At 34.4% G+C, this 13,038-nt stretch overlaps 1 protein-coding gene across 3 annotated transcripts; it reads left to right on the top strand.

Annotated features, from left to right (window-relative positions):
• The first annotated feature begins 6,431 nt into the window (after window positions 1-6,431).
• LOC125493381 (uncharacterized) lies at window positions 6,432-9,540 on the top strand. Of its 3 annotated transcripts, none has more exons than XM_048636671.1 (5): window positions 6,432-6,586; window positions 7,353-8,041; window positions 8,203-8,663; window positions 8,768-8,884; window positions 9,109-9,540. In XM_048636671.1, exons 1-2 carry the CDS (start codon window positions 6,550-6,552, stop codon window positions 7,934-7,936), a joined length of 621 nt encoding a protein of 206 aa, XP_048492628.1. In that variant the 5' UTR covers window positions 6,432-6,549; the 3' UTR covers window positions 7,937-8,041; window positions 8,203-8,663; window positions 8,768-8,884; window positions 9,109-9,540. The 3 variants fall into 3 exon arrangements, with proteins under 3 accessions (XP_048492628.1, XP_048492629.1, XP_048492627.1); XM_048636672.1 differs by having other exon boundaries at window positions 7,353-8,296; window positions 8,492-8,663; XM_048636670.1 differs by having other exon boundaries at window positions 7,353-8,663.
• The last annotated feature ends 3,498 nt before the right edge of the window (window positions 9,541-13,038 follow it).

The following is a 13,038-nucleotide window of genomic DNA, read 5'->3' as shown; positions in this document are numbered from 1 at the left end:
TTGATTTATTGCAAGCTTTGTTAAGTTGCATACACTTTGTGATATCTTTTTGATGCTTGCTTGAAATCTAGTTGGGGGGACATCATTTATACTTATTAGCGTCCCTTAAGTCTGAGAAGTCCAATCCAAGACACACATTGTTTTTCTATCCACATTTTTCACTTTCATTTTGTTTTTCCATGTGTGTTCCTTGTGTTTTCAAAAACCTTTGTCTTGGTTTCTTGTTATTTATGAGTTGTGGGTTTTTCTCTTTGGAAATCCTCACGAGACCATCTTCGTCCTTCTTAGCGATTTGAGGGTTTCAAGGGCTTGTCACTAGTTGCTAAAAGTGACCGTGATTCCTACGAAAGTGAGTTAGTGTATAGTTTTCTTCCTATCTTTATTTTCTTTTGGTTTTACTTTGTTCGAGGACGCGCAAAGGTCCTAGTTGAGGGGAGTTGATAAGTGCTAAAAGTGGTCACATTTAGGCACTTATTTCTTCCTTATTTTGGCCAATTTGTGTGTTTTCGATATCATTTTACTAGCTTTCAAGCTAGATTTCCACTTTGTATAGTTTAGTTGAGTTTTGTTGGTTTTTAGTAGTTTTTATAGGTTTTTAGCTTAGTTTCTCTCCTTTTCTATTCTCTTACACTCAATTTCTAGTATTATTGGTGTTTATAAGCTGCCATAATGTGTATGTGCTAGTGTTCTGCCTTGTTGCATTTTGGTTTGGTTATTTTTGTAAAGGGTTGAGCTTTTAAGTGGTTTAACTTTTACCCTAAGACCTTATTCGAGCCATATCTTTCTGCACACTTTGAATTTGTAGTTGAAACTTTTTGCATTGGAAAGTAGACTCATAGAGCTTTCCAACAGTATATTATACGCTGCATTCCGAGCATCGAACAAGAAGTTATGGCCGTTCGAAGTTGGAGCGGACGAGTAGAGGTTGAGCACCAAGTCAGAGGAAAAAAGGCGCGGACGCGCTTACTGTCCGCGCCTCAAGAAGACGCATTTTCGAGCGGACGTGCCACCTCAGGTCAGGCCGCACCACCTCGAGCAGTTCGCGCGTCCAGACCGCGTGTGGGTGTCCCTCATGCCACAAGCAAATTCGAGCGGGCGCGCCACCTTGGGTCAAGCCGCGCCACCTGACCGCGCCTCGCCTGCAGACCGCGCGTGCCACACGCGCCCCCTTACTGCACCTATACGGACACACGAGCTCGAGTTGACTTCGTCTTGACTGCTTTGACTGTTTACTTTTGGGCTTTGTTTATGCACATGTGGAAATTTGTAATGGCAATTTTGTAAATAAGCAAGCCTTGTAATTGGGTTGTATATATAGGATTTTAGGAGAGAGAAAAACAAGTTCTTCATTAGTTTTAGAATAGTTTTTAGATTCAATTTCTGATTTCTTAGTTTTCTCCCAATTTCATTTTCATTGTTCTTCATAGTTTAGGAGAGAGAAAGTAGAAATTCTTGATTCAAATTGCTCTAGTTTACTCAATTCTCAACCATTTCTTACAAACTCTATATTCTTTTGATTCTCCTCATCAAGGTAATTCCATTTCTAGTCTTTAATTTCACTTTCATGCAAGTTTACTTCATGTTTTTGGTAGTTTTAGATTTCTACACTTTTTGTGGGTATTCTCTTTTGCTTAGATTTTGCTTTCAATAGTTGTTAGATTGATTCCTTATTGCTTTGTGATCATTTTGGCAGTAGTTTCATTGATTATGGTTTAGTTTTGAGCAATTAATTAGAGACCCTATTTTGTTGAGTTCTTGAATAGATTTTAATGGCTTCCTTTATGTTTTTCCTTGCTATTTTTGTTGTTTTTATGCTTTCCACAATGCTTAGTGAGTAGTTACTTGTTTGGGAATGTTGGGGAGCCCAACTATAATCAATAATATGCCAAGATGATAAAATCAACTCATTACAATGATTCTTACTCTTAAATTGTGATTTCTCAACTTGCTTTGCTTTGGGATTGGCCAACCAAAGTATTAGAGAGAGAGAGAGTTACTTTGAACTTCCTTTGCAAGGGATTAGGAAGGGTGTTTAGAGTATTGGCTTAATGTATTTTGACTAAACATTGAGAAAACTTGAAGGGGGCTTTGGTTTGAACTTGGTTTTTGGAAGGTTGGATGACTTGGGAGATGACTCCACCATATTTTTAGGCTTAGATCACAATAACCTCTTACATTGAATTGAGAATCAAATTGATTGGCATAACACATCCAAATATAGTTGGGCAAACCTACATTCCTAAGTGTTTTGTATTTGTTGAATTCAAACCTTTATTTTCCTAGCTTTACTTCTAGTTTAGCAATTTTCAAATTCAAAGCTCGTTTTACACCCCAAACTTTGTGGAAAAAGCTCACTCAATCATCTTAGCCTCTCTTGGGTACGATCCTTTACTTGCTCACTATACTTGTGTAGTTAGTAGTATATGCTTTATAAATTGTATTTGTGTGGTGTGATTCGGTGAACCCAACGACCACCAAAGCACCCATCACTTATCGCAGGCTAGAAGAGAAATTTAAATTAAGGTTGTCGTGCAGGCAATCCCGACATATGCTATGCAATGTTTCTTACTACCTTTGAGCATCATAAACGAAATTGAAACATTGTGCAGAGGTTTCTTTTGAGGAATAGAAGAAAATCCATTGGGTTGGGTGGGAAAAGTTATATGCTCCAAAGAAAGCAGGAGGATTGGGCTTTCGAAATTTGTTGCCTTCAATAAAGCGATGCTCGCAAAACAAGCTTTCGAGAATTTTCAAAAAACCGGAATCCTTGGTTGATCGTGTTTTAAAATATAAGTATTTTCCAAATACCTCGTTTTTAATGCTAGAGTAAACCCGGTTGCTAGTTTCACTTGGAAGTCCATTTGTTCGGTTAGTATTGTGGCGAAAGGAGCAAGACATTTGTTTGGTAATGGTTGTAGCATCGATATATGGAACGACCCATGGGTAGCTAGACTTCCGAATTTCAAATTAATGTCCAAAAATAATTTAGAAGAGCAGTCGTACCCAATTCTGGCTCGTGATCTTGTTCAAGAAGGAAAGTGGAATACGGATTTATTGGCAACTCTCTTTAGTTAACGGGAAATCCAAGCCATAATAGCTGAAATCATCTCTTAATTCCCTTTTGAGGATACATGGACATGCACACACAATAAGAACGGAACTTTTGCGGTTCGAAGTGCGTACTACTTGGCTATGCAGAGCATGAATAAAGATAGACCATCAACGTCAAAGTCTCAAGGAGACTTAATCTAGAAAAGGCTTTGGGACAACGAGCTTCCACCAAAGATTAAACTCTTTGGCTAGAAATTGATAGACAATGCTCTTCCTGTACGTGCTCTCTTGTGCAGTAGGGGGATGAACCTTGATATTATCTGTCCTAAATGCGGTGAACAACTGGAAACTATTAAACATGCTTTTTTCCAGTGCAAGGAGGCTAGTATGTTGTGGCAATCTTCCTCTTTAAGGCTTGAAGTCAACGAAATCGAAAATATGAACACATAGGAATGGATTGGCAATCTTGCTCATCGGTATGCTAATCGAGATTGGAGGAATATATTCCGAAGCATGTCCTGGCAGATTTTGCTCGCACGAAACAAATGGATTTTTGAGTCAAAAAGATCTCACTCGTCTCCTATTATTCTTCGAGCAATGGGCATAGTGGGGGAATTGCATAAAGCTAATGAAAAATTACAAGTTCAAAGCGACGGAAATCATTCTTTTGTAATGGTTTGGCAGCCTTCTGCAAGCGGCCTATTCAAGGCCAATAGTGACGCAGCTATATTCAGTGAAGGACGAACAAGTATTGGAGGTGTGATACGTGATAGTGAAGGTGAGGCACTACTCGCATTAAGTCAGGTTTTCGATGTGGCACTTGATGTTGGCATAGCAGAGGCTATAGCTATGAGGGAACTAATTAAGGTTGCATGAGAGTCTGGCATTAGGAGGTTAATAGCTGAATCTGATAGCATTCACCTTGTCCACGCGCTTCAAAAAGGATGCATTGATCGATCTATGTTCAGAATTGTTGCTCGAGATATTATAAAATTAGGAGCTCAACGTAATTTCTTTTATTTTTCTTTTGTTAGGAGTGGAAATAGAGTGGCTCATAGGTTAGCTGTTATTAGTAGCCAAAGAAACCCTTGGAAGAAGAAGTTCTAGATGAAAGAGCCAATGCTATAATTTCTTGTGATGAGAGTGAATTGTCTAGTACAAAAAGTTGTGCTACTCTCTCTTCTCATATCCCTTTTCCAAGGAGGTGGCTTATCTAGTGCCTTCTTACCCAATTTCTCTTCCATATTTTATCGTCTCACCACCACTCCAAGAGCCTCTTCCTTCTCTTACCCCTCAAAGATGGTGCAAAATTGTTTAGTGATGACAATGATTCTTCTTCTTCTTCTTACTTTCTTAATATTCCTTTTTCTTTTTTCTTACCTTTTTCTTCATGTAGGCATAGAGTCTTTTTACACTTTGTGCAAACTTCTCTTTTAACTCTTGCTTATGTGATGCTTCTTGAGTCGTGTGCTAGTGCATATGACAAACTATTGAGATCGTTGAGGTGTTATTTACTAGAAAACACCTCACTTTCTTGTACATAGCTCTTTTTCTTTCTTTTTCCCTCCTTTCCCACCCTTTCACACTTGTTTAAAGCATTGAGGACAATGCTTCATTCAAGTTGGAGGGGCGTGAAGGACCTTTGTCCTTTGTTTTGAAAAAACCAAAAAAATTGAAAAATTGAAAAATTGAAAAATCCAAAATTATTTTCTTTTACTTTAATTTCTGTTTTCTTCTCAGCTCTTTTCTTTTGGAGTTGGTTGTTTTCTCACTCTTGCAGGTTTGATAGCGAGAGGATTTGCGGATTATGAGGTGTTATATGGTCAAACTCTTGTTAGAAGATTGCTTGGTGAGATCTTTCCAACTCTCCTTTGTATATTCCTTCTAGTTGTATATATTTGGCTCTTGTATATATATTTTTGTGTTGCATGTTTGGTTGGCTAGCTGTCCTCGTGACTTGAGCATGGGAGGATTTTGTGATATATGCCTTGCCAAGGCGATCTTGAGTTGTTTTGATCTTGGTGTTTCGAGTTAGAGGACTAGGGACGTGAGTTTGGATGTTGACTACCTTGATGGGGGGAATTGGGCATGAGATGTAGCATTCTTGGCAAGGATTTGCTTGCTCATTGGGTCTTTACTTTGGCGAGCCTTTTAGGCCGAACCGGGTGTAGCCCAATTGAGGATGGCAAGCCCTTCCTTGAGGCTTTTGATTGAAAAATTCACCCATGTGAGGAGAGTGCGTCCATTAGATCCCCTTAAGCACATAAATGCAAACACATTGATGAGGGACCTAGCACTTTGCATGCACTATTCCATTTAGCTCACGACTTTCCGAGATCTTGACCGAGCTACTCTAGGGGAGGACGGAGGCATTCATTTGACTTAATTTATTTTTCTTTTCTAGGATACATAATTTTTCTTTACACTTTTGTATTTTTGGTTTACATTTGCCCCTTTTGGAACCCCTCGAGCTTCCCATTCCTTTCTTACCACATTACAAGACTTTGACCTTTGTTTTTTTGTGCTTTCACCTCTAGTGTTAGTGAAGCATTTGACTTGTGGCTTGTATGTATATATGAGCTTAATTGTATAGAGTTGGGATGGTTAGAAGCGAAATAAGCTTGAAAGTTGGGCATTAGCGAACCCACTTACTCAAGTGTGTTGTAAAGTTAAAAAAAAAAAAGAAAAAAAAAAGGAAAAAGTCTCAAAAATTCCAAAAAGTGTAGTTTGTATATAAATAAAGTGTGTTGCAATGTATAAGCTTGAGTAAGTTGGGGGGAGAAGTTGTGAATGTAAATGTTGGTTATTTGGTGAGTTCATTATGAGTTGAGTGTTTGTACCATGTCAATGCTTCGCTTAGGATTTACCACCACATCCCAAATTTGATGTTCCCCTACCGCTACCCTAGCCTTACATTACAACCCAAAAGTCCTCTTGACCCTAGGGAGTTGAGTCGCATAGGTGGAGGGGGTCGTGAGCCCTCATTTGATGTGCATTGTGCTAGTGTATGAGCTACATGGAAATCTCTTCTTTCTTGAGCCTTAACTATGGCTTTGAGACGCCTCTTGGTTAGGGAGCTTGAAATTGGGGAGGGTTGCCTTTGGATGGAGCAAGTGATGAATAGCCATAGAGTGATTGGACCCTCAAACGCCCACGATCTCGTGAAGTCTCGAAAGAGGTAGAAACTTGCTTGGTTCCTCATTTGATAGGGATTTGATTGTCCATTACCGTCTTAAAGTCCTCATTGCACTAACTCGATGCATGCACCATTGATTGCTTCCCCTTGGAGACAAAAACACAAGTTTAGGGGTGAGATTGTTTGCCCATGGAGAAAAAATGGTTCCTTATAGAGATTTTAAGGGTGCTTCCCTAATAAAATTACACTTAAAATTCATTCCCATTACCGTAATTTATTAACGACTACCAAACGAGCCGTCAATGCATTTCAACTAGTGTGAGAACTGAGTTGCTCTTTCTCCTTCCTCAGTAAACTCTGCGATGGCCTGCAATGGTGTCGACGACGAAACATCTTCCGGTACTTTTGTCTATGAAATTAAATTTTTTTTTTACAATTTTGTTTTGCTCGTTTCTTCTTCACTTAAATTTCTGGTAGTTTTGATATAGTATGCTTTTATTGTTTAGTTAATTAATTTTCATTTATTGGTTATGTTAGGATCTACTTGTCTTTGATTACATAGAATTATGACTCATTTTAATCGTCAATTTATAAATTGGCATTTGTTGAGGTTCTGTGCGGAAATTAGGGTTTTGTGCCGATTTGATTTCGCTCCTAAGTAATATATCTATAGAGTCAATTTTTATTGGTACTTTATGTTGTCAATTTATAGTGCTACTTTATGTTATTCAAATTGGAAACTCAGAATTTGACCCATCTGACCTCACTCCATTCTTCGACAAAGTTCACGCTTGTAATCGGAATGTGGTCAGTATTATGTTTATCTTTCACTTTTTTTTAAAAACCCATTTGTTTGTTTGTGATGAAATTGATGATATTGCCTTCAATTTGATTTCATTTCGCACCTAAGTAATATAATGTTCTTGAATTTTCTGAGTTTTTAGAGTCCAATTGATTAACAATTAGTAATTTATGTTATCATCTAGTTTATCAATTTTTTTATTTAGTAAGAGTAGTTTATTAAATTGATGTAGCACTAGCTGGTTAAATTCTGTTATTCTTGCTTGAGTTAATATCTGCATTCTGTATTCTTTATTTTTGTGATTGGAAGTTGATTGTTGTTTGCTAATACATGGGGGTACTGCACTGGATATTGTTTTTGCAGAATTTGTTATACCCCCTCCATGTAGTGAGAAAAATGATGGTCAGAAAGGTTCTGGACATGGTGATCCAGTGGTTGACAATGAGGGTGATAATGAGGATGAGAGAGTAGTTTATGAGCCCAAAGTGGATTTGGTTTTCAGTTCAATGACTGAGGTAGGGGAGTTTTATAAGCGTTATGCGAAGGCAATGGGTTTTGGTGTTACAATAGTCCAGGGAGCATATACTGCTGCTGGTGAAAGGCGTTCATCAACATGGCGATGTGAATGCTATGGTTATCCAGACATGAAGCCTAATAAGAAGTCTAAATGGAAAGCAAAGCATCAACAAGATTTAGATGACTTATCTCAGTTGGGGAACCCTAGAAGGAGGTTGTCCAAGAAAGTTGGCTGCACGGCAATGATTTATGCTAGTTGGAACGAGGCACGTAATTGGCAAATAAGGAAAGTTGTATTGGAGCATGCAAATCATCAACCGAAGCCTAGTCAAGCAATGTTGGTCAAGGAGTATCGCATGCAGAACATGACAAGTAGTGTGAAAAGGAAACTTGTTAGTGACAATGTTGTGGGTGCTTCGGGTATAAACTGATTGATCTGAATGGACTCTGAATTTTTAGGACTCCTCATCCACCAAGGGCGCTGTTGTTAAAGCGCTTGGACATGTTTTACGGGTCAGGAACATTTGCTGCGAAAGGTTGTGTGCACAAACTTGTAACTTCGATGTGTTTGTAACTTGAGATTCTTGTTTCTTTGTGTTTCTTCTGGTGTTTGTTTTCTCTGAATATAATTTTTGTTTAAAATTTGAAAGGGTCCAAATGTTATTTGCAACGTTGAACTTTTGGGTTTGTCTTTTAGGTTCTCATGCAACCAAGTAAGATGGGTATTGGGTTTGCCGAAGGGTGTCAGTCCAATCCCTTCATTGTTCCAATCGGTGGAAGACTATAGTAAGGTAATGGAAATATGGTCAAGTTTGAAGCAATGTTGATAGTCGTTCTGGTAAAGTTGTTATGCGAAGAGGGCTTCCTGTGACACAAGCAGTGGTTGAGAGGCTGCAGTCTAAGTTTGACGACGATAAAATTGTTGAGTTTAAGATGTTGTTCTTGTTGGTTGCTCTTGACATGGTTTTGTGTCCAACCCATTGTAGCCGTTTTCCTAAGGAACTGCTGCCGGCTTTGGCATGTGCTTCATCCCCACGCAAGTTCAATTGGTGTCCTTTAGTTTTGGAAAGGCTGATGGCTAGTGCAAAGCCTTTCGGTGATCGCTTTTATTCAGAAGGATTTGCCGGTGGTTGTGGTGGTTGCACCTTGTTTGTAGTGGTAAGGCTGGTACTGTTGTGGTGTTCTTCCTGTGACTTGCGTATTTTATTAATTCTGATTTTTGATTTTTTTTTTTTTTGATTTTATATCTTGATCGCTTGAAGCAAAATGGAGTGCATTGGGGAAAACGTCCTCGTGTTAAGGCGTGGAACGATGTCGAGATCAGGAAGGCCTGCAAAGCCGATAGGCCTAATGATGATGGTGATTTTGGTTGTCTTGGGGTTAGTTTTCTCACTTTCATTCATCCAAGTAATCTGATATTGGAACTATTCATTTTTAAAATTGTTATTGCTTTCTTATTAAAGTCCCATGATTATGTGATCCAAGTAGCAGATAGTTGTTTCAGCTAAAGAATTTTCTGATTTCTGGTTAAGTGAACCAAGGCCACAGATGATTTAAGTCTTTCAAGTCGCCTGATTTTTGGAAATTTTGCTTGTGAAAACAGGTAATCGATGTAGCTTATGGTGAGGAGCATCCGCTTGATGCTCGTGATGCTGATTGTTCTTCGGGCGAAGACAGTGACTGTGATGTGTGACAAATTGATGGTCAATCTCCTGATGTAGCAGCTGATTATGAGAAATAACTGTGAAATGTGTAACAACATTGTCTACAATAGAACAGGCATCTTTTATGCATAATAAGTTTCCTTACATGCAGATTTGTAATTTGTAATTTGTAATTCTATGAGTGTTGATAGTGGTCATAATTTGTAGCCAATGTTTCCCTATATGCGGATTCGAAGTTGTAATTCTATGAGTCATGAGTGTGGATATTGTTAATAATCTGTATCCAATGCGTAAGTAGTGATTGCTACAGGTTTTAATGTAGTCATTAGTGAAATAAACTTGTTGAATCATGGTGCATATCTTAATGTCAATGAATCTTGCCGCAATTAATTAAGTAAGATATTAAAGAAGACTTTTTTTTTTGGCAAGAAAGGAACGAAAAGAAACTTTTCTGCTGTCCCAAGAATCAGATATTAAGAGTTGCAAATGTGAGCCTCACCATTTGAATCAGATATCTGATTCTCAATTCTGATAATCAGATATTAACACTTGTAAATGTGAGACTAATTAATTTGTGAGACTTGTAAATCAGATTTTAATTTAAAATGAGCAACTAAAGGTGCGTTTGATTAAACTTAAATAAGCACTCCCATGCTTATTTTAAGAAAATTCAGATCAGAACAGATCAGATAAGAAAAAATCAGACAAGATAAGAGATATTCAGATCAGATGAGATAAGATAAGAAAATTTCAGATCAGATAAGATAAATTTAGTTCAGGACTCACTACTAGAAATTTCAGACGAATCAAACGCACCCTAAATCTGTATAACATCCTGTCATTTTTATTAAACTTCGTTTAATTTGATGAGTAAATAAGACAGAGTTAATTAAGACAAGAAAATGCTGCAAGCGAAACATATATACAGCTATTACGAGTACGGTTGAGCAGAGTGCGGTCCAAACCGCAAATCGGACCGCAATTTTGCGGTTTGGTTTGGTTTGCGGTCTGAAAAGTGTTGTTTGGGTTTTATTTTTCCCAAACCGCAATTTTGCGGTTTGGTTTGGTTTATAGATTTTTTTAAACCAAACCAAACCGCAAACCGCATTTTTAAAAATAATTTTAAACTTAAATTTATTAGTCTACTTTCCAAAATTTTAAAACATAGAAAGATGTAATATATATATATATATATATTATACTCAGTTCCCGTTGTCATTGACATCGCATGAGAATAACGATAAAGGACATCCTATTTTCTGGTCAAAGGCGCCTCGATGCGGTCTTGTGGAAATGACATTCTTATTTGTTTTATGTATTATTGCGGTTTGGTGCGGTTTAGGATCCAGACCGCACCAAACCGCACCACGCTCTGCCCTAATTACGAGGAATGGGTTTGGAACAGTGGCTTCAATCCCACCTTTGATCCTTGAGGTCAAAGGTTCGAAAAATAGTGCAACACTTTTTTTTATTGCTTAAATGGTGCAGCACTATGTCCTTGACACATTTAACTATGTCTCGGATCCATCAAAACATTGTCCAAGGTACTTCTAACATTGTCTACATGTACAATGAAGTTAGTCTTAACTACTACTCAACAATAGTGTGTACATGTTGGTTGCTTGATAAAAACATGTTTGGCAAATTTGGGTGTTGGCTGTTAGCTTTTATGGTGCAAAATTACATTTATAGACATCAATATTTTATTCATTAGTTTAATAATTAATAATTAATAATTAATGATTAATAATTAATGATTAATAATTAATAATTAATAATTAATAATCAATGTTTAATGATTAATAGTTAATAGTTAATAGTTAATAATTAATAGTTAATAATTAATAATTAATAATTAATAGCTAAAAATTAATAATTAATAATTAATAATTTATAATTAACAATTAATAATTATTAATTATTAATAATTAATAATTTATAATTATTAATAATTAATAATTTATCATTTATACTTTATCATTTATAATTTATAATTTATAATTTATTATTATTAATTAATAATTAATAATTTATAATTTATAATTTATAATTTATAATTTATAATTTATAATTTATAATTTATAATTTATAATTTATAATTTATAATTTATAATTTATAATTTATAATTTATAATTTATAATTTATATTTATAATTTATAATTTATAATTTATAATTTATAATTTATAATTTATAATTTATAATTTATAATTTATAATTTATAATTTATAATTTATAATTTATAATTTATAATTTATAATTTATAATTTAAATTTATAATTTTATAATTATTAATTATTTATTATTAATTAAATTATAATTATATAATTTATAATTTATTATAATTTATTTTATAATTTATATTTTATTTATAATTTATAATTTTAATTTATAATTTATAATTTATAATTTATAATTTATAATTTATAATTTATAATTTATAATTTATAATTTATAATTTATAATTTATAATTTATAATTTATAATTTATAATTTATAATTAATTATTAATAATTTATAATAAATAATTATTTAATAATTAATAATTAATAAATAATAATTATTTAATAATTAATAATTAATAATAAATAATAATTAATAATTATTTAATAATTAATAATTAATAATAAATAATTTAATAATTAATAATTAATAATTAATATAATCGAGTCAATTGAACTCAAATTACAAAGCTAATTGAGTCAAATAAAATATAATTGAGTCAAATGAAATCCAATTACAAATATAATTGAGTCAAATGAAATCCAATTACAAAGCTAATTGAGTCAAATAAAATCTAATTACAAAGGTAATTGTGTCAAAACAAATCTAGTTGAGTCAAATCAACTTTAATTACAAAGCTAATTGGTTCAAGTGAACTGTTACAAATCTAATTGATTTAAATGAAACTTAAGTATTTACATAGACTTGCGTTGAATTGATATAGACTTACATATTGTTTACATAGACTTCTATTAAATTGACATAGACTCTATTTGACTATGTTGGATACTGTTTTGACTCTATTGACTCTATTCGACTCAATTTGATTGGATTCGACTTTATTCGACTCAATTTGACTCTATTCGACTTTATTCGTCTATATTTAACTCTGTTTGACTCTTTTCGTCTCTTTTTAGTTTTATTTGACTCTATTCAACTCTATTTGATTGTATTCGACTTAATTTGACGTTATTTGTCTATATTCGACTCAATTTGACTCTATTCGAATTTATTCTTCTATATTTAACTCTGTTTGACTCCATCTGTCTCTTTTCAATTCCATTTGACTATATTTGACTCTATTCGACACTATTTGACTCCTTTAGAATCTATTTGAATATATTCGACTCTATTTGACTCGTTTAGAATCGATTTGATTCTTTCCGACTCTATTTGAATCTATTTGACTAAATCCGACTCTATTTGACTCGATTAGAATCAATTGGAATCAATTGACATATTTGAAACTATTGAGTCTATTCGACTCCATTTGATTCTATTGGTTTATATCTGACTCTATACCACTCAATTTGACTCTATTCCAGTCAATTGGAATCCATTTGACTCGATTAGAATCTATATGACTTTTTTCGACTCTATTTAACTCGATTAGAATCCATATGACTCTTTCCCACCCTATTTGACTCGTTTAGAATCGATTTGATTCTTTCCGACTCTATTTGAATCTATTTGACTCAATTCGACTCCATTTGAGTGTATTTGACTTGATTAGAATATATTTGAATCGATTAGAATCTATTTGATTTTTTTCGACTCTATTTGGCTCTATTCGACTCTATTTGACTCGAATAGATTCTATTGGATTCAATTGACTCATTTGGATCTATTTTATTCTAATTGACTATA

The sequence above is a fragment of the Beta vulgaris genome, chromosome 9, assembly GCF_026745355.1.
Source record: "Beta vulgaris subsp. vulgaris cultivar EL10 chromosome 9, EL10.2, whole genome shotgun sequence".
Lineage (NCBI taxonomy): Eukaryota > Viridiplantae > Streptophyta > Magnoliopsida > Caryophyllales > Amaranthaceae > Beta > Beta vulgaris.
This window is presented reverse-complemented; position numbering and strand designations above follow the sequence as displayed.

Bases quoted from the DNA above. Each gene is read 5' to 3' on its own strand.
- LOC125493381 (XM_048636671.1), top strand. From the start codon at position 6,550: ATGGCCTGCAATGGTGTCGACGACGAAACATCTTCCG. The intron at 6,587-7,352 runs GTACTTTTGTCT...TTGTTTTTGCAG, and splicing joins CGACGACGAAACATCTTCCG to AATTTGTTATACCCCCTCCA.